This window comes from Lytechinus pictus, chromosome 8 (genome assembly GCF_037042905.1).
Source record: "Lytechinus pictus isolate F3 Inbred chromosome 8, Lp3.0, whole genome shotgun sequence".
Taxonomy (NCBI): domain Eukaryota; kingdom Metazoa; phylum Echinodermata; class Echinoidea; order Temnopleuroida; family Toxopneustidae; genus Lytechinus; species Lytechinus pictus.
The window spans coordinates 6,511,690-6,539,543 of NC_087252.1; the positions used below are offsets into that span (position 1 = coordinate 6,511,690).

Genomic DNA, 27,854 nt, shown 5'->3' on the forward strand with positions numbered 1-27,854 from the left:
TCTCTGTAGTGATGTTGTATACCTGCAAGTTCATTGCAATAAACAAGGGACAATGAAAGGATGTTTGCTCCAAGTCTAAGAACAAAAGAAAGGTTGTTTCTCAATATAAGAATGTGTTTGCCAAGTAGATTTGGACAGAAAATGAGTTGGCTTGCTCTGTGAATGTACAGTATTGTAGTACATACACATGGCGTGAACAAGTGAGAATATATGAAATTGGAAATAAAAGAAAGAATTTATATACATATACAGAATGTTGAAATATAAATGAAAATATATACAAGGAAAGAATATATAGATGTAGATATATAAAAAGATATAGTCAAGTCACTACACTATAAAATGCTGGTTCCATATTGTTTAGGGAGAAATTAATCGTTGTTTCACTTGACAATGAGAAGAAAATTAGAATATTTCACTTCTCATATAATAAAATACTATATGTACTCGAGACAAAACTGCAAAACTAAGACCTAATTAACCAACTACAAAACTGAGACACTGTGCAGGGGCCGCGGAACGGGGGGGGGGGGGGGGCTGGGGGGGGGGCTTCAGCCCCCCACTTTTTTTCCAAAACCGTGTACAAAAATGTAAAAATGACCATATGATTGTGTTTTTTAGCATGGTCAGCCCCCCCCACTTTTGGCTCAGCCCCCCCCCCCCCCACTTTGACAACCGTTCCGCGGCCCCTGCTGTGTAATACCCATTGGATGAAGCCGAGTCTGTACAGTAACTGGATCACAGACTATAGGCTGCATAACAATGAGCAAGACAAATTAATCAAAATTGACAAAATAGACAAATTAATCATGGGCGTAAATATTCATATCTAAATGTGCGTGCCTTATAGAACCCAATATAACAACAACAACAACAAGAATTACCAGGGATTACACAGGGAGTTAGTTTTAGTTGGTTAGGTCTTAGTTTTGTAGTTTTTTTTGTGATATATGGGTCTTGGGTCTTAGGTCTTCATTTTGTAGACACCCTATGAAAACCCACTTCGAGCAAGGCGCAAAGCAGGGGCCGCGGAACGGTTTTCAAAGTGGGGGGGGGGGGGGGGGGGCTGACCATGCAAAAAATCACAATCATATGGTCATTTTTACGTTTTTGTACACGGTTTTGGAAAAAGTGGGGGATGAAGCACCCCAGCCCCCCCCCCCGCTTCCGCAGCCCCTTATGTTTAATTCATTTGGATATTGATTTCATTATGTTTTATTATCATGATCATATAGTCAATCGGACGTATTGAATTGTGAATGGGTGAATGAAATGTCTCACTGGCTCCAATGGCGTAATGTATACCAAAAAATTAAGCGGCTACACATGGCGTATCAGGTAAAATTCTTAAAATTTGTTAACGAGCGAAGCGACCGAGCAAAGATTTTGACAATTTTATTTAAAATCCAATTTTGTGATACTTTTTTTCGAAATATTCAGAAAGTGATATCGTATTTTTCCCTTCTCTTTTGTCCTTTCTCTTTTGTTTTTCTTGGTCGTGATTTTGTATCTATTTATTTATTTATTTTTTTTTTTTTGGGGGGGGGGGGAGCAAGCGTTCGTCCCAAGCCCCCCCCCCCCATCACTGTATTTGTGTCTGTGTTTGGCTCGACCGCAAAATGTTGCCCATACTCAATCAGGAATGGATCCAGGACTTGTCCGCTATGGGACGTACAGGCCTGGGAACGATTTCTTCAGAATAAATAAATGAATAAACAAGTAATTGAGCAAACATATAAATAAATGAATAGATAGATATATAAATAAATAGATACATGAAAAAATAGATGAAACAATAAATGAATATATAAAAATGAATAAATAAACTAAAGAAATAAGTTTTTTTGTCATAACTCTAGGATCATACGGCGTCCCATATATTGGTGCTGCATGTTGTTGGTATAGTAACCCACAACACAAATGATCTTTGTTTACCTTTTCATCAATGCTACCGCGCTCTCGTCCAACTCCACTTAAATAAGGAAGGCCCCCAAATTTTCACTTTTTTGACACACAGGGACTGTCTCATCATCATGTCTTCTCACTTTAGTGCAAACCAGGTAGGCCTTTATGAATTGAATCTTTTAACCGTATGATTTATTTTTGTACATTCCGAAATCTTCCACTCGTACACTTCTTCTCACTCAGGCTCAGCTCAGCTCGGCAAGCCCATGCAGTGGCAGTGCCATGCTGGCACTGTGGCAGTGGCACCATTGACTACCCTCTCCCGGAGCTACGGCGGCGGAGTTTCGCTGTGAATCGCACTGCCCCTGACCATGTATACTAATTCTACTGGCAAGCAGAATAGCACAGGACTATTTTAACAATTAGCTGAATTTAATGAAGACATGTATCTGCTAAATTATCATTGCCAGCTGATGGAAAATTGTAGTAACTTTGCCTTTGGAAAAGTCTAAAATTAATTTCAGAATTGGTTGTTAATCAATGACATTCAATCATTTCATGTTGTTATTGTTATAAAAATAATCATTGTTACATGTAATTTATTTTGAATCTCTCTGATGAATGCACTAACAATAGTGTATGGGTGTATTGTAAGCAGCTAGTGCATTATAATTAATAATTTATACCAATATTGAGAGTTTCAGTTCCATTTATAGCCACACTACCGTAGGCGGCGGAAGTGGGGGGATGGGGGGGACGTGTCCCCCCCTAAATTATTTTTTTTTGCTTGTCAAAAAATTTTGGTTGATATATAACCTTTTTTTTTTTGCTTGTCAAAAAATTTTGGTGGTCCCCCCCTAAATTGTTCAGCTTCCGCCCCCAATGCACACTACCCCATTTCTATCCCCCTTTATCTTATTTTTTCTTTCTTTCAACAGTATGAACAAGCATTTGACAGCAGAAGACTGCAGAACTTTCAAATCCCTAAAACGTACAAAGAGGTAAGTTTTTTCTTCTAAGAATGCAAGGAGAAGAATTTACCGCAAAGGAAGTGTTTATCACTGGGTGTTTTAGGGGGCAGAGAAGTAGCCTAGATTGATTTCTTCAGAATAATTCACAAGCAACTAAGGAAAACATTTTAAATCTGTTATTAAAGTGCTCCCTGAAAAAGAAAACAGGGCTCGGGCATTTTGAAGCGAGTCACTTTTCTTACAAAATGGAGTTTCGATTTTTCCTTAGTTGTTTTCATTGGTGCCAGGCAGAAGCACTATAGCTTGTCTGTGAACCAACTTAGGTCTTCATTATACTTATAGGCCTATTATGGTAGAAACTCGAAAGTAAAAAAGAAAATCTTTACACATTTCAAAGTCAATGTAATTAGGAGTGGGCTATAAATGGATGATTTGGGGTTTTACTGTGCCAAAAGTTTTTTTGTATTCCTTTTACCTTATCTCAACATGAAATGATAATATTTTTTGTCTCGGGTCCGAGAATAATGTGTGCCGGGCCAAAATCCAAAATGGCCGCCAAACCCCCCAAAATTACAGTTTTGGCCACAACTTCTTTATTTGGTGGTCTTTTTTTCTGGTTTTGGTGTCTATTCATATGTTTTGGGGGGCAGACAATATGTTTTACCTGAAATTAGTACTTAAAAACCATTATTTGTAGAGTTAAAGGGTTATTTTACCTAATTTTACACATTTTTAGACCCATTTTCAGCAAAAAATTAGGTTTCATCGTCTTGTGGTTCTTGGATATTGGACAATACGAGTTCCACAATAGCAAGTAGTTTCATATAGCTATATTGCTCTTATTCCTCTACTTTGGGTTAGATCTACGGATATTTTTGAAATATATCTTATTAAATAAAAAATGTTGTTTATCCATCTATAGGGGCCATACAGTATACAATGTATTGTACATACTGCACTGCATACATGTATGTCCATGCATTGGCCACCATGGCAAGGTCTACAGGTAGATATATATATAAACTATAGTGTCATGTTGAGATACATTACAAGGAATAGATAAAAACTGTTGGCATATTAAATTGACAAAAAAAAGTATTTTGACCCCTGTATAGCCCACTCCTAATGTAATGGGGAAAAAATGATGTAATAATCCCAATTAAAGCTGGTTATGTTCATATTGTTTGCGATGTCAGTTGTAACTTTATGTATGGGTTAATGTTCCTCACATATTTATACACTTCAGCAGTGAAAGGAGTCAAATAACTCAGAGAATAAAAGGAGAGAAAAAGAAGGGAGAAACATGAGGAAAGATTGAGAGGAAGAAATCAAAGATAAAGGAAAAAGAAGAAGAGGAAGAAGGAGGAGGAGACTAAAGAATTAAAAATAAAATAAGAAAGTTCTGAAATGATATTTGGTTGAATGCTAATTTGAAAGTGTACAAAGACATATGTGTTTTGTAGACTAAAAATGCATAAATTTCATGATGATTACAAATTTCATTCCTTCAGAAATAGTAGTGAGATAATTTGTCTATTGATGTACTGAAGGTACAAATAAACCCCATTTTGATTTTTTTTCTGAGAAGATTTTTTTAATTCACGGAACAAGGGAAGCTGCTCTCATTAACGATGTCACAATAAAAAAATTAAATTCTAAGAAATTTTTGTATCTTTAGTGGATTTACCTCAAAACTTAACAAATTGTAATATTTTGCTCTACTATTTTTACAATAAACTTTTTTCAGTGTGAACTTCCCCTTTAAGTGCCTTAGAACTAACCAAATTATTAATTAATTCTCCAGATTAATGTTCTCTACTCCTTTTGCCTTGACAGAGACCTTCATCCTATGAGGGCTTTACCCAAATCATAGCCACTGACCGCGGCCATCTAAAACCAGGCGTACCACGATCTGAAGATTCCCCTTGGGGTAATTTCGTCGGGACGTGGGATATGCCAAAGAAGATTCCCGGCAATGTGACTACCTACATGGCTAGAGGTGATCCAGCCGTTGAGAATATCAAGAAGACAAGAGCGGAGCACAATGAATATATGAGACAAGCGGTTTCACCGGACAAGACTCTGTCACTTGAACCTATGGTATAATAAAGCTTGAATTATATTTTAGGCGGTGGCTAGCTAATTTAGTTTAAGTTTATTTCTCATTTCTTTTTAAAAACAGAATGCATTCTAAACAGCTATACATGCTTGAATCATGTTTGAGGTGGTGGCTTATTTTTTCCAGTTTGTTTCTCATGTCTTACAAGAAACAAAATCAATGCTTGAATCATATTTTAGGTGTGGACTTATTTAAGTTCATTTTGTTTCTCTTTTCTTAAAACAATAAGCCCCATGCTGGGAATTAACCCAGGACTTTTCATGCGGAGTCCGATGCCTTAGACCACACGACCATGGCACTGCCACCTTTATTGATATTTGAAAGCAGTTATATGATGTTCCCCCCCCCCCCATTACTAGTCATAGCCATTTGACATGCATATTTACAAACAATTTAGCACTCAAGGGCCCGTATTCTGAAGTCAGGTTTAACTTAGACCATGGTCTAACTCTGTGCTAAAATTATGGGAAGCCAAAAGTGTCAAAATTTTTATTAAGTTGTACGTTTCTTATGTTTACTGTGCTCTTTCCTGATCCTTCGATGGTGAAGACAATCATCTATTTAAATACTTCCTAGACAATTATGAATGATTTTAGAGCCGAATGAGCTGTATGATATCTCTACCAGTAGTGATTTATGTAACAATTGGCTATCCATACTTAAACCACAACTTTAAACCTGAGTTCATTAAGTTAAACCCAACTTTAGAATACGGGTCTCAGTGATTAATATTTTATGTTTCTCTTTACATTTTTACAGCCACAAGTTACTAAAGCTGCAGAAGAAGATAGACCGTATAACCCAAGCCCAGAAGCGCTAGCATCATAGAAATATAATCACTACTTTGCCATGATCCTCATCAATATATTGTATCTCCATTCTCTGATGGTTATCATGTGAAGTGAAAGGATTTTCTTCTGTTTTGTAAATGTAGATTTGCGAATAATGCCAAATTCTTCTTAAACAGTTACCATAGAGACGCGAATGTGATTTATACCTCATTTTGATTGACACTGCCAAGCAGAGAAAGTCAAAGATGCTCTGAATATGTTAAAGAGACAAGCATGCTATATGGTGGTCGTGTTGCGGACTGAAATTAATGTAATAGCAAGGATGGATATTTTAGGTATTGCATGGTGCATGTTACACAAAGAGAAACAATCAATCTTACAATCAATTATGAATCTCAATTTCCTGAATTACTTCCATTGACCAGTAATTGATCTCATCTGTAAGAGTGATTTATCCTTCAGGTTTCTTGGCCCAGGGGTCCGTTGCAGAAAGAGTTGCGTTTAAACGCAAGTAAAAAAATCAATCGCAAGTCCCAAATGCGCGCTGTTGATTGGTTGAAAATCAAGTTGCACATGATTTTAGAGTTGCGATTGATTGCAACTCTTTCTGCAACGGACCCCAGGTGGCATACAAATAAATCATGTACTTTAAAGTTCTAAGAATCAGATATTCATAACCAAATCAATACCTGGTTTATAATATCAGTATCACAGTGTCAATTATTTTATGTGATACTTGTATTTGTCATTGGCAGTTTTTAATTTTCATGATAAAGACGGTCAAGGATAGTTTTCTTGAAAGCTCTGTCCCCTTCTCTCTCCCTTTCTCTCTAGAGTTATCAATTTCCTTTAAGTGGTGTGGTAAATGAATCATCTGATTTTTTAAAATCCTTACTTATTAATACTTGAAGATGGATTATATAAAGTGTTTGGAAAAGATGATTATTTTGCTGTCAAAACAGGCACATTTGCCCTAGTTCACAAAGGAAATTTTGAACCATATAGTGGGAATTTAAACCGTTCCTAGTTTTCTTTGCAATTAATTGGTCAATGTCCATGTGAAGATCTGAAGAAAATATGTAATTTGATCTGGATCGCGTAACACAAAGGATAGCGATTAATCATAAACTTGATTTTCATGATTAATTCTACATTGTAGTCAATGCAATCAATTGTAAAAATATGTTGTATGATGATTGCTAAGCTTTGTGGTACGGGCCTGAGAGTATGCGTAAATCTCCAAAAGGAATTCAAATCGATTTTGTGCATTTGGGTCACTGTAACATTTCACAATTTTTCATAGTAGTTTTTAGTGGAAAAATTATTTGCATATCAATTTTTTTCTTGACAGATATTTTCTAAGAATAATGTGCTTTTTGAATGTTTTTCTAGTGTTGATTTCAGAAGAAAATTTGCACCCCACGTAATCATGCATAATAACCTATAAATTATCGGTTTGTCCAAGGTTGTGGAATCATTTATTTCATTTTGAAATTATGATGCCATCTGTTTGCCCATGCAACTCTAACTAAGAGCCAGCTATTGTAAAATTTGATGTAAACTATGATGGCAACATAATTTTAGTGATAAATGCAAATGGTTGAAAGTATGGTATCCTTTCTTCCTTCAAATATTAAAGCATTTGGTATAAATATTGTGTAGAGAAATAAATGACGAAAAAATTGTTGGTCTATTGTGCATAATATAAGACATTGTCTCATACAATATATACCGGTACAAAGAACACCGAGTTATGTGTAAAAAAAATTAAATCATGTAAGTTATGAATTGTCATTAATATATGAATCATTTGTTTCTATTCTAACATGCTTTCTGCAATTGTAATATTCGACTTATTTCTTCTTTGGATATTGTAACTGTATATTAGATTGTAAATATATAAATGGTGTAAATTAAATATTAAAAAATCTGAAATTGATTATTCTGAACACTTATTCTTATTTCATTGATCGTAACATAGGTTTATGAAACTGGCCAACCCCATTATTTGTTGCAAACTTTCCAATTAGTGTTTCCTGCAGTAGTTTGCCATTCATGTTTACTCATTCACCCATTATAAGCTACTGAAATGAATGCCTCTGATTGGCTGAGAGTAGATTTGCTGGAGGAGTATTCATTGATAAAAACACTTCATGAAATGCTATGTATGTTTAGTTTTGCACTGTTCCAATGAAACATCACAAATCTTGGCACCTAGCTGGTCTGTGATATCATGCCCCCACTCTCCTTTTCTTAGATATTAACGATATATGAAATCCTTTTGTATGCTTGTGTCATATCTTTGTAACAAACTATTTGCACCAATTATAATCAGATCAGATTTATTTCCAACAGAAATGACATAAATATTGATACAAATCATTTTCATATATTTATAACAAATATTTACGATACAAATCATTATAATTATATTAAAAAACATCAATGATAATTATCATAAAGATATATATACAAAATATGGTGCATTTTGTAGACAAATTATAATATAAAATATATAATTCAAATAGAAATCATCTTACATAAGTAGGTGAGTAATCCTACATAATAGATAATACCGTATAGGGGCGGATCCAGGATTTTTCGAAGGGGGGGGGGGCACATTTGACAAGCAAAAAAAAAAAGGTTTTCACAAAAAATTAAAGGGATTTCGTCCACGAAAAAAAATTGACCAGCAAAAAAAAAAGGTCTTCACTTACAAAAGGGGGAGCACACTTCTGTTTTAACGGTATTTTTACATTACAAATTTTAATTGTGCCTCTCAAAAGGGGCAAGGGCCGGCATGTGCCCCCCCCCCTGGATCCGCCACTGATACAGTGAAATTATTGAAAAAAGGGGAAATTGTACCACCAGCTCTAGCCATGTCATACAGAATTGTTTCTGTGCAACAATTCTTAACTGAAATTGACTTTGCCCTTTTCCACCAGATTTTAATGAATATTCTCAATGTTATATCATGTATCATTCTGGCAAAAGCGTAACGACCGTCAATTTTTTTTTTTCCATAAACATTTTGAGAAAAATTTTTATTTTAGGGTATTTTCGCAACATCAAACTTTATATATAGATATATATATATATTAGACGCCCGAACTCTTATCTAAGATGCTTGACCCAGTTGTACTAAAAAAATTAATCATCATATTGGCCCCGATATAGTCGTTCATGTTTATGAAATATTTCCCCTTAAGGCCTACTTAATACGACAAAACATTATTTTTTCAATATTGAGAAAAACTAAACACACATATAAAGGCTTAAGCCTCATATTTTTATGAAGTAAGAAGAAAGCTTTTTTTCATTCGATTTTAGGAACTATATAGACATTTTCTTCTCGTCCTCGATCTCCCCTATTCTTCTTCTTCTTCAGTTCTTTTGAGACGTTTCACTAATATGTGTTTGTGTGGCTCCGACCTGATAAAGTTTTTAATTTCTTATGAAATAATTTTCTAAGAATGACAATATGGAAAACTGAAAATTATTGACGCCCCGAAGTTAAGAGAGCGAGAGAGGGAGAAGGGGCCGGCCGGGGGGGGGGGGGGGGGGATTTTTAAGTTTCTTTTATAATTGCAACTATAGAAAGAAAGAAAAAACGTTTGGATTTTTCCCATCACAAAAGCATGAGTACCAATGTAATATCCGGTGTAATATATGCCATGATAATTTCATATCGATTAATTTTGAGCTGGATTGCAGAATATATAAAGCTGATAGCCATAACTGGCCACTGAAGTAGCTGTCGTCAACTGACCACTAGATGGCGACATTTCAAAAATATTTTGTCAGAGTTGAAAAAATAGTGAAGATCGTGAAGACTCGAATTCAGTGAAATTTGTGCCGTTGAATTGATTAAATTGATTAAACATGTTAAATGATAATGTAAGTTGATAAGGATGGCTGGAAATCAAAGTGATCTATACAGATGGAAGCGAATTACGTCGAAGAATAAGCCTGTGGCCTCGGTTACTAAGGTAAACTATCCATTTATTTTTTCATTCTTGTCCCATGTACTAAAAATTGTGCTGGCTAAAAATTGCTTCAACAAACTGGCAGAAGAAAAAAAAATTGCGATTTTTGTTTTCCTACTCAGTGAAACAATTAATGATTAAGTTAGGCACAGTCACTGTAAGTTACTTCTCAAGAAGGATGGGCGATTGAAGCTATACTCTAGTCTCGTGAATCTAGCCCAATTCCTAAATTCCCATTTTTCAACGGCAATTTCAACTCCATTTTTGTCCACATTTTTCGACATGATGGATTTTTTTAACTTTAAAAAATCCATGAAAAATGTGGGCAAAAATCGAGTTGAAATTGCCTTTAAAAATTAAAGGTCAAGTCCACCCCAGAAAAATGTTAATTTGAATAAATAGAGAAGAATCTAAATATCTAGCCCGGCCTATCTAGCAGTACTAGCATAGCATAATGCTGAAAATTTCATCAAAATAGGATGTAGTATTATACTATTAAGTAGTAATAAGAAAGTTATGACAATTAGGATTTAGGGTCTATGTCTGACATTTTAAATTGAAAAGTTTCACTTATTTTTCACAAAACAGTGATAACTGATATGCACAGCTCAGTGACATGCAAATGAGACGGTCGATATCCCCCAATCACTATATCTATTTTGTTTGTTTTTTATTGTTTGAATTATACATTATTTCATTTTTTACAGATTTGACAATAATGGCCAACTTGACTGAATAGTATTAAACTTTAAACAATACTAATTCCACAGGGAGGAATTACTTGCTTCACTTGACAATGAAGAGAAAATTTGAATATTTCTCTTATTTCATATAATAAAATAGCAAAGAAATAGTGAGTTGGTGACGTCATCAGTCTCCTCATTTGCTACCGACCAGGATGTGCACATAACTATCTTGAAATTAAGCAAAAAAGTTTAAAATGTCATTACTTCTTTACATGTATTTTACATCCGATATTTATGAAATTTTCAGTGTTATGCTTGTTGGATTTTTCTCGTTTTATTTAAATCAACTTTTTGTTGGGTGGACTTGTCCTTTAAGCAAAAAATTTAAATTGGTTTGCTGAAAAAAAAGAAATGGGAATTTAGGCTGGATAATTACTATATTGATGATACGATAATTGATATGTACATGTATAATTGTTGAGAAATAAAAATCCTTTGTTTTTCAATGTCTAGTTCTGAACATCTGTTCAGAGTAAGAAGGCACCAGATTTCTGGAGGAAAAAATTATGATACGATTCAGTCCTACTCGTTAACCTTGAAAATAGTATTCCATACATGTATTTCTTAACATGTGTTTTCAATGGGAATATTTTGGGCAATTTACAAAAATGAAGAGTCTTCCTTTCTCATCGTATTTCTTTCTTCCCTTTTTTTTTTAAACAAAAAAACTTCAAAAAGTTCATTTTTTTGTTTTCCATTTTTTTTTTCATTAAGTTCCCTTGAAAAGAATTTTGGAAAGCACTAAGTATACACATTTTTTTGATGCATTATTGCACATGATACACTGCTGGTCAATTACAATTACTATATCTCAGAAATTATTTTCTGAATAAATCTCAAGAACAGAGGGTTACCGGTATTCCTACCTATGTGACAGTCTGACAGATTATCAAGCGTTAAGCGTGCAATAATGTAACAGAATTTAAAGTGCCAAATGTCAAAAGAAATGTTGACCTGATCTAGTTAAGGGTATTGATGTCATAAGTTATGAGCTATTTTCTCTCTGATTGATATTTTATATTTTGTCTTTATTTTTTTTCTCACAGAAGTCCTCAAAACCAACTGATGATATTCAAGATTGGATCAAGGTAACATCCAAAAGTGCTTTCAAGAAGTTCAACAATGTCATCAATGTATTTGATTAAATTCAAGCTGCATTGTTTTCCACATATTAAAGTATATATTAATTCCTCATGGAATACTGGCTTGTGATTGGCTGTTGAGCAACATGCCATCATTGCCATGCTTAATATAAACGGTAATGTACAAATACTGATTAAAAATAGTGGGGACCAATGAATAGCGCAACAGGCTTGTTGGAATGGCCCCTGTTAATGTTCATAAATACACATAATATGTAGTGTATGTAATGATAAGTAATGTTCATGATATGTAGTATATGTTAGTTTAATAATGTTATGTTAATGTTCATAAATGCACATAATGCGTAGTATATACTTATATATACATAAAAACATATAGTGATATTACAGTAAAGCAGAAGGTAAGAGGTTGGGTAAGATTACTACAAAAGAAAAGGGTTGCTGGATGTACAATTAATGGCATTCGCCAATAAAATGTAAAAATAAATAATTTCTCCTAAAATTTTGCAAGAATAGTAAATCAATACTGCTGCCTATTTTAAAATCTTTGAATAGAGTATATACTCCAATAATAGTTCTATTCTAGTACATAAGTTCATGTTAAATTTTATTTGCCTGACATGTTTGACAAGAGCTGCATCAGTATGCAAAATTATTACAGTAACTTTGATTAAATATGTTTTAGAAAGTCGAAGAAGCATCCAACCAAGCAGCAGCAGTGACCTTTGGCCTTCCAGCTAGAGGTCAAAGGTCAAATGGATATCGTACAGTGGAGGCCACTCTAGACGCTGTACATGATCATGATGAGGCGTACAGTGAAGGTAGAACTTGATTGGTACAGCCAGCTTTGCTGTGGACTTGTGGTTTGGTCTCAAGACCCTGTTTATGAGTCACAGGGTTGAGGATTCAAAAGTACTTAACATAAGGGGCATTATTGACATAAAAATATTGGTTTCCATGACTGCTCCTGCGGCAATCGCTCCGATGGAAAATCTGCATGTGAAACCAAACTTAAAACCTAACCTCCAAAACTAAATAAATCCTTATTTTTGGTCTACATTATTCTGAATCAAAAGCTCTATTGCAACCCTAACTCTATAGATCTCTATGCCCTCTGGAACATTAAGACTGGAGGAAATGTTGAGGCATTTAAACCTTAAGAGTATGGCAGTATTGGGTCCATGATGAATTTATATTAGCTCTCGTGGTATTGTAAAATTGTTTTATTTTCTATGTTTCAGACTTGATATCTACTGTCTTACAGGCTCTGAAAACTAGAGTAATTGTTAAATAATGTAAGCAAGGATAATTGTTATGTATTATTTATTTATTTCTTTCCGCTCACCGCAGCACAAGACCTCCTTAGTCAGTGGATGGCTGAGAAATGCAACTTGGATGATCCTGTGATGATGTATGATGAGGATGAAAATGAGGGCGCACTTCAAGGGTCAACGGAGGTCAGATCTGCTCTGCGGAGTGAATGGGACGACATGCTAGAGAGGCATGATCCAATGCTAGTCAGCAAGACCAAATATACAACATCAGATGGTATGTAAAAACTGCATACCACAACAATAGTTAACTTCACAAACGTTTGTGCATGTTGATATATTTTTATAGGGTTACTCCATTTTTAGCTCATCCGATCTGGAGGGCCTTTAGGCATGTTTAATAAAGACTTACAACTTATTGTAAATTTGCCGTTATTGTTCTTACTATGGAAACCTGATATCAATCTTTTGCATTATTTGTTTTATTTTATTGCAGAACTGTATGCTGACATTGAGAGCAGGGATGACTACAGTACTGTGCAGAATATACTTGGTTCTCTTATGGAGAAAGAATTGATGGCACCAAAACAAAAGAAGAAACTTCAGTTGGCCAGTGAAGAAAAGAAGAAGACTGACCCAAGAACAACAATGGCTGCCAGGCAACAGAAGGTATTAATAGTGATTATGATGATTACAATAGGGAAAATAAATAAGGAAAGAAGGAAGGAAGGAAGGAGGGAGGGAGGGAGGAATGATGAGAAGGAGGAGTGGATAAGAAGAAGAAGAAAAAGAATTAGAAAAAGAAGGAGGAGGAGGAATCAACTGAACAAACTTTTATTTTTTTAAATATGAATTAATTGATTTGAAAATTATCAAATCGACAAGATTCTACACACATTAGAATAATTGTTTGTAATCATATTAATTGGCAAACTTCTAACATTTGAAAATTGTCATTCTATTTTCATTTACTTAGTATTTCAAATATTAGAATATTGAAAAATAAACAAAATTGTGCAATTATCAAGAAAAATAATAATGCCAATTTTAAGAATTAAGACTGAATAAGGTTTCAGGTGGTTAATTCTCCTTGATGTGATAACACAGGTTAAAGAGAACCGACTGAAGAAGGAGCTGGAACGCAAGCAGCAGCTGGAAACCAGGCAGGCCAAGAAGACGGCACAGTTACAGGCTAGACAGATGGTACAACAAGAAGAGAAAGAGAAGGCAATGAAGATACAGAGAGAAGAACAGATGATAAGAGAAGAGATGATGAGGATTAGAAAGGAATTACAAGAGCAGAAGAGATTGGAGGAGGAGGCACGAACAAGGTTAGAAACTGATTTTTTTTTTCTTTCTTTTTTTTTCTTTGTATTCTTCTTCTTCCTCAATTTTTTAAATGATCTTTTTGATAATTATGTGGAGCGTTGTGGCCCAGTAGATTAGTCTCCGGACTTTGAAACAGAGGGTCGTGGGTTCGAATCCCAGCCATGGCGTAATTTCCTTCAGCAAGAAACTTATCCACACTGTGCTGCACTCAACCCAAGTGAGGTGAATGGGTACTGGGTAGCAAGAAATTCCTTGAATGCTTTGAGCGCCTGGGCAGCCCAGCTGAAGCCGGGGTAATAATAGCAGGGCCTGCTGGGAGAAGAGTTTTCAGAACTGAAGTGGCTTCCCTGGGTAAATAAACCTATATTATTATTATTATATTTCTGTTTTCATGCAAACTAACTTGTTCAATGGACTGCATTCTCATTTAATCTCCAAAGCAATAAGCGTTTTAAAAGACATTGTCTTAGTATCCGTTTGTATGAATCACTTGATATCCTGGCCAGCTTACTAAGTGTTTCATAAAATGGATAATCATTAGTAGTTATATTGTTGTTTGTTTTGTGTGAATAACGGGCCTAGATCGCCTCGTATCTGTCTAATAAAATTGCCACTTAGCCTACACCCATCCTCATCCCACATTAATAATAATAATAATAATAATAATAAACAGTTCTTGTATAGCGCATATCACAATTATGAATAATGTCTCTATGCGCTTCCAAAGGACTTGGATATTATTACCCCAGCTGTAGCTTGGCTGCCGTAATTACTAAGATTACAGCGCACACGCATTTCAAGGAATAAATTATCTTATCCTAGTTCATATATTACCTGTTTGTCTTCTAAACATTTTGTATAATTGTCATTTACCATTTTGTCCAATATCCAGTTGCTCTAACACCACTTGGTCTATGTCATTAGATGAACTGATAATGATATATACTAATTTTTTTATTTCTGATAAAGCTCAAAATAGTAGCAAAGTAGACAGTGGAAATTAGACCATTCCGACTTTAGACTGAATGGAAATTAGACTTAGTTAATATTTAGACCAAAGGTAGTGTACACTAAAAAGCTATTGGACCAAATGGGTTTAGCCCATGTGGTCTGAGAAGTATACCAACTGCTTTCAGACCAAGTGGATATAAACAAAATCTGTATGTATCAAGAGCTGAGGTAGTCATGATGTTGTGAGTGTCTGATTCATTGGGTGGCCTCTCTCTAATCCAGTATTTTTTTTTCCACTAGGGATAAAGCAATCTTAGCGGAAGCTCGAAGAGAGGAAGACGAGAGACAAAGAAAGGAGGAGCTTGTAATGAGGAAGATAGAGAACGCTAGACAGCAGCAGATAGATGAAGATAGGAGAGCTAAGGAGGAGAGAATGATAAGAGATGCTCAAGAGGCTCGTAGGCTTACGGTAAGTGTGATCAAGAAATTTATTGGAGATCAGATGCTTCAAAGGTATTTCAACCCATTTTGCAACATTCTTGGATTAAACTTTAATCAAACCTGAATCGTAGTTTATCCCTCTGACAATATGGATATGTAAGAATGAAAAAATGTCCCGATTTTAAATCGATGGTCTAAAGAATTTGGATGCAAATATCAGGTTGACAAATACTAAAATTTATAAAAAGGCTGGCAAGAAGATTATGGCAAGCCAAAAGAATCTAGACGGGTAATAGTTATAAGAGAGATTGATTTGAGATGTTCTTGAAATAAATCATAAAAGATTTTAATTTATCATATCTCCATCATCAGACCCTTCAGAGTCACTTCCATGCGTGGTATCGGCTCGTCCAGGACCATCGGCTTCAGCTGGGTAAAGCGAGGGCGCTCTCCGAATGGCGATGTCTCCTGAAATCTTGGAACGCTTGGAGAGCTTTTGTCAGAGCATGCCGAGCTGAAAGGGAAGCCAAGCAAACTGAAATGGACATTAAGCTTTCCCACAGGTATAAAAAGATAATAAAACATACACGTACATCCTATCTTCCATGGCCACCCCCCCTTGTTGTTTTAAAAAAATAAACAAATTAATTTTTCTTCCAGTACTGCATTTTCTGCTTACACATTGAAGATTAGAAATAAACAGGGGATGATGGAAAATGTTTATAAACAAGGTAACACTGCTTTTAAGTATGTAAAATAAATGATCTTGAGGCTTTGATCGCATTGCCAATATTGATATTTTAGTTATTATTTTCATTAAAATAATATACACATTTGAAGGAAAGATACTGATGTATGTATTCAATTTGTGTAAAATTTCTCTCTTTCTTCTTGTGTTCTTTGCATGATCTTCATGGTTCATATATTGTTTGAAACTGCATCTTTTTGACCTTTTTGTTCCTTCTCTTTTTTCTATCCTGTACATGTATATATGCATATATAAATAAGTTGATTATATTTTCTTCATTTCCAAGGGGATCCACACTTTACAAGCTTTGCTTTTTAGTGGACCTCCCTCATTTCCATTTATGCTCAATATTATACTGTTTTTTGTTTTACGAAGTAAGAATGCTTGTCTGTAAAATTGTACTCCATTTGTATTACTTTATATTACTTTGTATTATGTTTTGAATGGAAATGGAATAAAGAATTGAATCTTTCTATTGCGCAGGAGAAAAATTGCGGCTGAGAATCATTACCGTCACCATCTCCTTCAGAAGACGTTTGTTGCTTGGCAGGTCTACGGTCATAAAGAAAGCCAAGAGAAGGAATTCAATGAGCAGCAATCGCAGAGACGATCTAAGATGGCTGCCTTCCTTGATGCTGCAGCGTCAGGCAAGCTTTGGACCAATCGTAGTCAGGAAGAGGAACTGACTCCTCGCTCCGATCGACCGGTCTCTGCCGGTAGGGTGATGGTGAGTGAAATAGGTTTCTACCATTTGTTGAAAATAAATTAAAAGTTTTAAGCTAGTATTAATAGATAATATGCAACACTAAACACGGCAATGCGCAGCATAAAAAGTACAAACAAAATAAATGGAAATAATGAAAATGTAAGACTTTTTTAAGCCAGGTGGCCGTTTCATAAAGCTGTTCGTAAGTTAAGAGCGACTTTAAGAACGACTGGTGATCCTCTCTTTGGTAAATGGTATACATGGTACACACCATAGGCAATGGTTTAGCGCGTAAGAAAGGATCACCAGTCGTTCTTAAAGTCGCTCTTAACTTACGAACAGCTTTATGAAACACCCACCCGGTAAATGTATTAGATGACATAACAAATGAGCAAAAATCCCCAAACTTACAGACATGAGAAGAACCTATATTAAACAAAATAAAATAAGCTGGAAAATACCCAGCAAAAGTAGAACATTGCTCCTAGAAAACAAGTTTATATAACTGATTGAATTAGGTTTGAAGTCAAGATTATGACAGTGTTGGTTTTCATAGTTTCTATAAGACTGTGATTGTAATACACATACTTTCACGCGCAGCACATGTTTTGTGTGGTGATCATATAGGGACGTTTGTAAAAATATGAAATCGAGTTCTGTGTTTTGAAAGAAGTATTGTCTTGTTTTGTTGTTGTAGGGGGCCAACTTTGATGGTGGAGATGGATCTGATCCCATCTCTAGCCGAAGTGATCCTTCTTCCCGACCTGGTTCTACACACACCAGACAGGAGAAAGGGACCAGGCACCAGTCTTCAAGGAAACCTAAACATGCATGGCAGGTTACAAGGAAACATGTTAATCTGACTGCAGAAGAAATAGCTTCAATTGGAGACAATATGGATGCTGCTTTGGCAGACAATCCAACAGCTGGACAACCTCCCTCTGGTGTGAAGCACTCCAAGGAAGGCAAAAGGCCTATTCAGTACACAGTGAATAATTTTGAACATCGATATTCTGCACAGCAGAAGCTTCTTGTTGAGCAACAGGAGCAGTTGAGGGAGCAAAGACGGTTGATAGAAGAGCTGCAACTGGGTCAAAAGCAACAGGCGATGAAGAAGCAGTTGGAGCAGATTCAAGATGGGGAGTATACACAGGACCTGGAAGAGCACCCTGAAGGACATCCATTGGATAACATGTTTAACAGAGGTCAAAGGTCAGCAAGGTGAGTCTAATCAAGTATTGCATACAAAGCAGCATTAAGTATTGATATTGATATGCCTGCATAATAGATCTGCACAATAATATAGAAATATGGGTAATTTTCCAAAGGCAAATCTCTTAGGACCATTTAAATCTGTTTTGACTGATTAGAAATTCAAATTAGAAGAGGTACATGTATATATTATTTACATAATCTGGGGGATGTTTCACAAAGATTAAGTATGACTTAGTCGCACTTAAATGGCGACGAGTTAATGATATGCAACGCGCAATCTTATTGATCAATATGCAGTAGTGCGCGTCCTCTTGGCATGATCTGTCCAATGATGTCATGCCTTTTATACCGCACGCAACTAGACATTTAAGTGCGACTCTAAGTCATACTTTAATCTTTGTGAAACACCCCCCAGGTCTCAAAATATTGGACTTACTTATTGTGGTGTAACGTTGAAACTTCAATGAATAGATGATATTGGGTTCATGTCAACAGTGTCATGATATTGTAAACAATATAGGGTTGGATGTGCTTCAGAAAAGAAATCTCCCTTGAAGTGCATTAAAACTTAGACATTATTCAACTCACAGGGTCCCAAGGAAATACTCATAAAAATGTCATCCCTAATCAATATTTGATTCCCATCTCCATTCTCGTATAATTCTTAGCTGAAAAAATGGTATGGACAGCATTGTAAAGTATCCCCTGTGTTTCTGTTTATTCATGAATCTGTGTAGATCTGACCTCAGTGCTGGGGACTCTACGTCAAGAACAAACTGGAGTGAAGAGTCAGCTTCTTCTAACAGGACAAGGTCAACCTCAAGGTCACAACCTCCTATACTCAAAGGTAAGAAAAAAATATTAATTGATAATATTTGCAATTGATTTCAAATTGCAATTAGCAATCTCTAACCACAATTAGAAAAGAGAGGACTCGAGGCTATTGTAGTTGTGGTAGAAGCAGTAGCATTATTCACTGTCGCCAGTGTATTATTCATAGTAGTCATAGTTTAACTGTAGAAAATGAAGTAGTTAAAGGAGAATGAAACCCTTGAAACCAGCTGAATCCATATTGTTGAAAGTTTGAGGAAGATTGAATGAATAATAAGAAAGTTATGAGCATTTGAATATTGAGATCACTAATGCCATGTAGATCCTCCCATTGGCAATGCGACCAAGATCTGTGATGTCACACAGGTACAACTCCCTCATTACTTTAATACTTATTTCACTTATATTCTCACTTTTATAGAGTCTATCACAAGGTGAGGTGTTCTCTTTATGAGAGGACAAGTACAGAGGTTTCACAACATTATATCATTGATGAATCGTTTGTCATATGATTAGAATGAGCAAAAAGAGATGTTTTGAGGTATATTTTCAGTGTCCAAAAGGGGAGAGTTGTTCATCTGTGACATCATAGATCTTGGTCGCATTGCCAATGGGAGGATCTCCATAGCATTAGTGATCTCGACATTGAAATGCTCATAACTCTTCTATTGCTAGTCCTATTTTACTCAAATTTTTGTTGATCTTATTCTTTGATTTTTCTGCTTTCACAAAAGCTAACTTGCTCCAAGAGTTTCATTCTCCTTTAATAACAATAACAATAATTACTTACAATAATATTATTACCCTGGCAGTGGTAAATGTTTACAGCGCACCCAGGTACCCATTTATCTCACCTGAATGCAGCACAATGTGGTTAAATCTTTTGCTGAAGGAAAACGCACCATGGCTAGGAATCGAACCCACGCTCCTCAGATTGAAAGATGAGAGTTATAACCACTAGACCACGATGCCCCCATCATTTATAATGTGAGCGGATGCTCTTGTAAACCAAACTTTTCTATCGTCAGTTGGCTCTTATTAAAGCTAAATTAAAGTAGTTGCAGTAAAACACTAATTTCGTGAGAAAGTCTGTAAAACCAAGGTTAAGTATGACTATATCATCGTGGATCTAGATCTGGTACAGTTACATAAACTGAACTTTGTGAAGCTATAAAATCTAAGCTGAAATACGATCACACTGAAGATCGCCAACACAGATAGGCACACGTGGGACAGTGTATTATTATTGCTGAAATAAAGACCCAACGGAAGTGACCGAATCCGCGCTTATTTTGCTTATTTCTCAGCAATTACACAATTTCTTTCAAAATCCTTTGGCACGTATTTTTTATTCATACAAACAGACACTTGGGTGGTCATTATATTAGATTCTGTAAAAATTCATTTTGAGATCGTTACCAGAACTGGAATTTACCTTTAACTAGTGATTGTTCAAGCAGTTTTTTTGTAAGGATTTAGAAAATAATATATTTGTGTTTTTATTTTTATACAGGAATGGAGGATAGAGCAGCTCAAAGGGCAAAATTGAAAGCAGAGCGTGAGGAGAAACATAAACAGAAAGAAAGAAAAAAACTGGTAATGATCATTTTGAAGAAAACTTCAATCATTTTCATTTAAAAGCATTGGCTAACATTGATTTGTCTTTTAAAAAATTTGAGCTGCGAGGTCCCACTTGTAACATGTGTCTGTAATATGTTACAAAAATGAAGCCCAGAGAAAATCGCGTCTGAAAATTATTATTTAGTGCTTCAAAAAAAAAGTGAAATATAAAGTGACCGGAAACACCATCTTAATTTCAACACATACACTTATGTGATCTATTATTATCGGCACGATAGAAATCACACAAAATGATGTAGTCGATTATAAGGTATTAAAAGCATTTCTTTTGATTTTTTTGCTGGTTTCAGAGTTTTTAGGTTGATAGAAAGGCATCCATGTACATATTTCATCCCTCCTTTGTTTTGTTTTTTAATTACATGTCTATAACGTTAACTTATGCCTTTAATTAAATCAATTGTTTTGCTTGATTTATTTTTATATGGAATATAGGCCTAATGCAGCAATGTTTATCATAAAATATAATTGCTTCTTTGATATTTCTGAAATTCATGCTCTACATTTATTATCGTGAAGTATCTTTGATATACATGAAATATATCCATACTTCTTTGATATCTATTAAAAATATATTTTTTTGGTATTCATAAAATATATGCAACTTCTTTCATTGATGTTAATAAGTGGAATACTTTACATTCAAAATGCATACAGGTATTATTCCATTCTCTTGTATTTGTGAATTTTTTTTTTTCATAAGATATCAATCTTCATCACTTGTACTCCCTATTGCTCATCTACTCCATGCTGCAAGGATTTCTCAACTTGTGTTTTCTTCTGCTCCAGGTCATCAATTTTCATCTTGTTTACAGTCCCTTTATGGACTTAAAATTATTTCACGAAACATACTTCTCACTCTCATCATTCTCATCTTTTAATTGTCATTCCACCATCTAACAGAGTCCTAGTCGTTACTACCTAAATGGTGAACCATAAGCTTATTCTATTATACAATGATTCATTTATTATTATTATTTTTGTTTTGTTTATTATGATGATTTTTAGAAAGAGATGCAGGAAGAAGAGGAAAGAAAGGTAGCTGCAGAGGAGGCTGAGAAGAAAGCAGCAATTGAGAAGAGAAGAGAGGAGAAAAGACTTGCTAAACAGGTATCATGCATTTGTTATGTTCATACCTATCACTGTCATGCAGTTACCCATCATCAAGTATTCTGTATTTGATAGTCTATTTGAATTTTGGGATGCTTCGAGTATGTGATTAAATTTGGAAATTACAAATGTAAAAAAAATATTCACATCTTATTATGTCCTTATTTTTACATTACTAGTGCCGGGGAAGGGGGGGGGGATATCTTCCATTGACGAGTGGATACCATGCGTGACCAAAAAAGCACACAAAAAGGATATCTTTTTTTTCAAGATAGGGCATGTTACGTACGTAACGTAATAAGGGTGTCAAAAACACTAAAATAATTAAATTTCGCTAGGAAACTACGTGTTTACAGTCCAATTTGCGAGGGTATAAAAAGAATAAAATACTTTGTAAAGGATGTTATTTTTGCCTAGTGTTTAGGGTTTGATTTGAGCGAGGTGTGTGGGGTGGTACTAAACCCAATGGAAGTAAAGGTAAAGCCGATGTCTGTGATCATGTCCGTGACAAGATGTAGGGGGTCAATTCAGGGAACACTTGTCAAGGGTACCGTTTGTTTCCAATACTTGTTACGGGTAAGGTTTCACACGCCAATACAGGTACATTTTCAGAACATGGAAAATACTTGTTTAGGGTGCTTTTCGAAACCGCATGGTCTCCATTGTCAATAGAAGTGCCCCCCCCCCCCATTACTAGTAGTGATCAAATTATGAGAAAAAGTGTTTTCCCTTTTATTTGTTTTCAACTCATTCTGAGATTTGCTGTGAACTTGTTACCAAAACATAGGACAGACTTTACAGAATAAACTCAATGGGTGATTTCAAGTGCGTTGTTGGCCTTGGTGTTGTCACTGTTGGTGTTGGTGTTGAAATTTGGATTGCTTCCCCTACCTCCAAAACTTATTCAAAGTTTGTAAAACTGATCCAGATCACATTATTGACATTTCAACAACTAGTGAGTGACTTTTCGGGACCATCTTCATTTTATGTTTGGTGTTATAATCATATAAAAATTGACCAACACCAAAAGGTCAACACTGAACTTGAAATCACCCAATGATAGTATTTAGTGGCAGGGCCAAGGGAGATTGCAGGGCAATTGAAAGTTTTGTTGTAAACTTCATCCTTTTACAGAGAGAGCAGGAGAAATTGGATCGCATTGAAAAATCACGGCGGCAGATGGCACAAGCAGATGCTCACTATCAGAGTTCGCTGCTCCGTCATTACGGCTTCAAGCCATGGTGTAAACTGGTACACATGTCAAGACAGAATATGCAGGTAGGTACAGCGAACTGGTAGTGCTCTATAATTTTGTTTTTACAAGAGCATTTTATGTTATTTTTTTCATAAGCAGACCTGCCAACTTTAATATTAAACTTTCAAGAAGAAGGGAGATCTTTCTCTGTCCCACGCAATCCAACGATGGAAGTCAGTTTATGAATCAGGTTGATGTTGAAAATCTGCAGTTTTTCACTGGAAAATCATTCAATTATCAGATAGTTTCCCTTACAATCAGGGAGACTTGGCAGCATTGTATAAGGGGACCTGAAAAAACAGCCAGCAGATATCAGTGATGACAGATCACATTTCTCCTTGCATTTACTCTGGCTCTTAGCTTTAACAGGCACTTTTGGTACTAAGAGAGGAGCTGATCTTTGCCAAAGTTTTTGACATTTGACCTGTATAATTCAAAAAATGATAAAATTGATGAAAATCAAATTTTGTCAATTTTGTAGTGCAAAATGATTTTCATATCAATGTGTGTGTGTTACTTTTGTGTCATATTTGTATTCAAGCATTGGTTTGTGAGCTTTCATGATTAATTTGTTAAGTTTTATATACATTGCAAACTCGGGGGTAGATAGGTAATCAGGGCCCCATTTCATGAAAAGTTGCGGTGATAGCAACTCTTGCTGGAATGTCCACTTTCATGGGAAGAGCCAATCAGGAAGCAGTATTTTTCTCTGTTATGGTAGTTGTCATTCCAGCAAGACTTTCTCTTATAGCAACTTTTATGAAATGGGGCCCGTCTTACAAAAAGTTACATTGATACGATCAACATCAACTATGGACGGCCAGCAACGCCCACATCTGAAATACATATTTGTTTAAATTATTTTCTAGAGATGATGTATATTCATACATTCATCCCTCTCTTAAATATTCAGTGTGATTCTCTTTGTTTACTGTACTAAGAATTATGGTAAGGATGGATTTCCATACAGTTGAGATTGATTGGATCAATCGTTACTCTTTGTAAGACGGGGCCCATGTGATAGTGCTGATAGTAGTTCAAAAAATGAATTCATTTATTCTTGCAGGTTGCAGTGGATCATCACAGTCATAACTTGCTTCACACAGTACTATTATCATGGCATCACATGACACAGGAAGTAATTCAACGTAAGAATGACCTCGCTGATGTCAGGTTCCAAGAGATTCTTCTAAGAAGAAGTTTCAATTCGTGGAAGAGGGTAAGAAAATCACCTTAAATTTCTATCACAATGAATAAAAGTGGATGAATGAAGAAATGTTTAATTGTAATTTTCCAATGTTAGTGATTAGAAAGAAAAAGTGGTTCATAAATGGCTGAAAAATCATAGAAATAAAGTCTTTTGCAATGACATCCTGTAGAAAGTCACATGTTTAATCCCGATATTATTTTTGTCTTTTTATGTTAGGTTTTTCCCCCCCCCCCCCTTTTTTGTCAAATTATATTTTTTTCAGCCTGGAATAGTATTAGTAGTAGTATGATTTTATTGCAGCAAGAAAAAAAAAATGGGAAAAAGAAAAAGGTTCAAAAAGTGAAAAAATCCAGTGTATAGAGTACAATAATTATCATAATGATTATAAATGTGACATCAAATCAATCAAGATTAAGAGTTTTGAATCGTCAATCAAGAGTACTCCTTTAAGAATGATGAAAAAAAATTAACTTGCTTCTGTAAAACCTCATACTTTACCCTTGATATCAGAAGTCTCTCGTATAGCATTCTACAATAAATGCAGCGAGGTTACCATGGCTTTATAGGCCAAGTTACTGTTACACACTCGGGCGTTTTAAAGAATATATACCTGCTAGGTAGCCATTTACCTCACCTGGGTTGCAATTACGCCATGGCTGGGATTTGAACCCACAACCCTTTGTTTCATAGTCTGCAGACTATTCTCCTTGGCTACAATGTTTTAATGAACTTCCCATCACTGAATCTCTTAACTTTAATAGTCTTTTAATTTCGTGTTATTTCTTAACTTTTAATTTCTTATCATGTCTTTAGTTTGGACATTACCAGTCCATACAGCTTCAGAAGGCTAGAAGGCATTATCTCCGCAGACTGAAATCTAAAGCCTTGTTGCGATGGAGAGATTGGGTGACGGATGAGAGAATAAGGGCGTGGCAAGCAGAGGAGAGAGCCGAGGAACACGATACAAGGTAAGCAAGGCTCTGTTTTCTTTATATGCCTCTGCCAACCATAGATTGCTGTAAGATGCATATATTTTAGCTGTCCTTCCACTTATCCACCTGTGTCATTTTATTCTTGCGATAATTAAAGAATTTGATTGAAGTGTATCATTTTAATGCTCATGATCTAAATATTCATGTTTGTTGAAGTTTCGTATAGTGGATTTTAAGGTGGATGATCTTATTTTTTCTAGTCTTGAATTTATTTTTTTCTAAAAATTTTGACAAGTTGTACATCATTTAAATGCTAAGAAAATGTTTTTTTCAAACTTAGTAAAACTAACTAAATAAATAGTAACAACTTCGAATGACTTTCAGTTTTGACATTGTTGGTCACATTAAGTTTTTCTCATCTGTTGTACTTTCCAAGTTTTTTTTTTCCAATTTTGGCAGGTTATATATCATTTCAGAGCTTAGGATCTGCATTTTTAAACCTTGCAAACAATTTAGAATGTATTTCAGCTGACTCATTGTGGGTTTTGAGGCAAATGGTCACATTTTTTCTCTCGTGTGTGCTTGTATATTCCACCACCAGCCGGATAATGAAGACAGCATTCCGTGCTTGGAGACGATACCCCAAGATGCTGAAGGAAGAGAGAGCTAAGGAGATCCGGCGACAGGAAATAAGGAGGAAAGTTGCATCTATTATTCCAGACTTTGGACTTACATGAATGATGATAAAAATTAATCTAGCTAATTTGGCATTTTTATCAATCACTTCATCAGATGTTTTGCAGACCAACTGTTACACACCCTGGTTTTAAGGATTGAATTCCTGCCAGGCCCTCATTTACTTCATCTGGGTCGAGTGCAGCACAGTTTGAATAAATTTGTTGCTGAAGGAAAACTGGCCATGGCTAGGATTTGAACCCATGGCCCTTTGATTGAAAGACAAGAGTCAGAACCACTAAACCATGACGCACCCACCATGAAAATGATTAGGGCTCCAATTCAGTTTTACTTATTCAATTACTGTAAACTCAGAAGTATAGATAAATATGAAATATAGATGTCTCGTTAATATGTTATCCCATCATGGTACATGAAGTTCATGGATTCTGTGCCAGTGAGGCCTGCACAAATTTGAAAACTCACAAAATGTCAGTGGCTTCTTATGGTTATTTATTGCTAATGCAGCTCAATCCATCTGCCATGCCAGCCAAATGGTGACACAACATTATGCTTCTACAACAATTGTTCCTGGCTTTAGTTTGCCTTCAGATTTTAATAGGTTAAAGCTAAATGAACGTAGTTGCAGTAAAACACTGATTTCGTGAGAAAGTCTGTAAAACCAAGGTACAGTATTGAAATATCATTGTGGATCTGGTACAGTTACATAAACTGAACTTTGTGAAATCATAATATCTAGCTAAAAAAACAATCACACTGAAGATCGCCAACACAGATAGGCACACGTGGGACAGTGTATTATTATTGCTGGAATAAAGACCCGACGGAAGTGACCGAATCCGCGCTTATTTTGCTTATTTCTCAGCAATTACACAATTTCTTCCAGAATCCTTTGGCACATATTTTTTATTCATACAAACAGACACTTTGGTGATCATTATATTAAATTCTGTAAAAAGTCATTTTGAGATCGTTCCCACAACTGGAAAATATCTTTTAAGGGTGAGCGTTGTGATAAGGTGTTATGTTATGTTCAGGGTTAGGTATATGGTACGGTAAAGTGTTAAATCCAGGGTTGAAGTTGGCCATTCAGCTACTGTGTGGAATTTATAGCTGAACAATTGTTGCCAGAGATGTCATGTATTCAGCCAACACCCTCATGTACATACGAATATAGCTGATTTTGCACCTAAGAATATGTTCCAGTAGTGTGTAAACTAGTATATAACTTCACAAACCGCTTTATGAAACCTTGTGACTCGTAAATAATACTTTGGGCCAAATCAGAATCTTGATCAATATGAATCCTATCGGCGTAAGTTGAAGCCAGGGTCACATTTCATAACACATTAACACTTTCTATAACAAGTTTACTGTACGCCAATCAGATTGAATGATTTTAGTACATTTAAATCGTGATTGCATATTTGTTATAATAACAAGTTGTTTGAAACGGGCCCCTTATCTCTGAAGATCTTAATTTTCTTATGCATATGCATGTGAATGCAAAGTTAATAACAATGAAAGTAACTGAAATTAACAAGAATGATAAGAAATGATGTGCAATGTGAAATTACATGTATTCCTTCAGTAAATTTAGGGGAAAAATAGATTTGATCTTATTAGACTAAGTGTGTGACATCAACTATTCTCCTTGATTTGATTGCCATGAAATGTACTTGATCTTTATATTACATGTATTGGAAAATTTAGATTGTGGGGGAAGGATATTCTAGTGCATATTATATCATGTATCACTGCTTTGGGTGTGAACAGGGACAATTTTCCTGTGCCTACAATAATAAGTACTTTCACAGTCCTATGGATAGCTGTACAAATCAGATTATGATAATAAGTTAATAAAGGCAACATCAATTTATGATTATCTGTTATGTATTGT

At 35.3% G+C, this 27,854-nt stretch overlaps 2 protein-coding genes across 5 annotated transcripts; both read left to right on the plus strand.

The window, feature by feature from the left end:
* Positions 1–1,896: 1,896 nt before the first annotated feature.
* Positions 1,897–7,725, plus strand: LOC129266465 (protein Flattop homolog). Of its 2 annotated transcripts, XR_010294381.1 has the most exons (5): positions 1,917–2,060; positions 2,844–2,906; positions 4,713–4,976; positions 5,755–6,264; positions 6,410–7,725. XR_010294381.1 is itself a non-coding variant. In XM_054904320.2 (4 exons), exons 1-4 carry the CDS (start codon positions 2,034–2,036, stop codon positions 5,821–5,823), a joined length of 423 nt encoding a protein of 140 aa, XP_054760295.2. In that variant the 5' UTR covers positions 1,897–2,033; the 3' UTR covers positions 5,824–7,725. The 2 variants fall into 2 exon arrangements, 1 of the variants encoding a protein (XP_054760295.2); XM_054904320.2 differs by having other exon boundaries at positions 1,897–2,060; positions 5,755–7,725.
* A 1,834-nt stretch (positions 7,726–9,559) lies between these two features.
* On the plus strand, positions 9,560–27,833 carry LOC129266464 (coiled-coil domain-containing protein 191-like). 3 transcript variants are annotated; one of them, XM_054904319.2, is made up of 17 exons: positions 9,561–9,775; positions 11,565–11,606; positions 12,307–12,442; positions 12,972–13,169; positions 13,389–13,561; positions 14,000–14,223; positions 15,473–15,641; positions 15,986–16,176; positions 16,845–17,088; positions 17,765–18,288; positions 19,020–19,129; positions 20,627–20,709; positions 21,760–21,861; positions 22,996–23,139; positions 24,183–24,335; positions 25,140–25,294; positions 25,860–27,833. In XM_054904319.2, the coding sequence occupies exons 1-17, from the start codon at positions 9,698–9,700 to the stop codon at positions 25,993–25,995; spliced, it is 2,862 nt and encodes a 953-aa protein (XP_054760294.2). In that variant the 5' UTR covers positions 9,561–9,697; the 3' UTR covers positions 25,996–27,833. The 3 variants fall into 3 exon arrangements, with proteins under 3 accessions (XP_063959531.1, XP_054760294.2, XP_063959530.1); XM_064103460.1 differs by having other exon boundaries at positions 9,614–9,775; positions 11,568–11,606; XM_064103461.1 differs by lacking the exon at positions 12,307–12,442 and having other exon boundaries at positions 9,560–9,775.
* Positions 27,834–27,854: the final 21 nt, after the last annotated feature.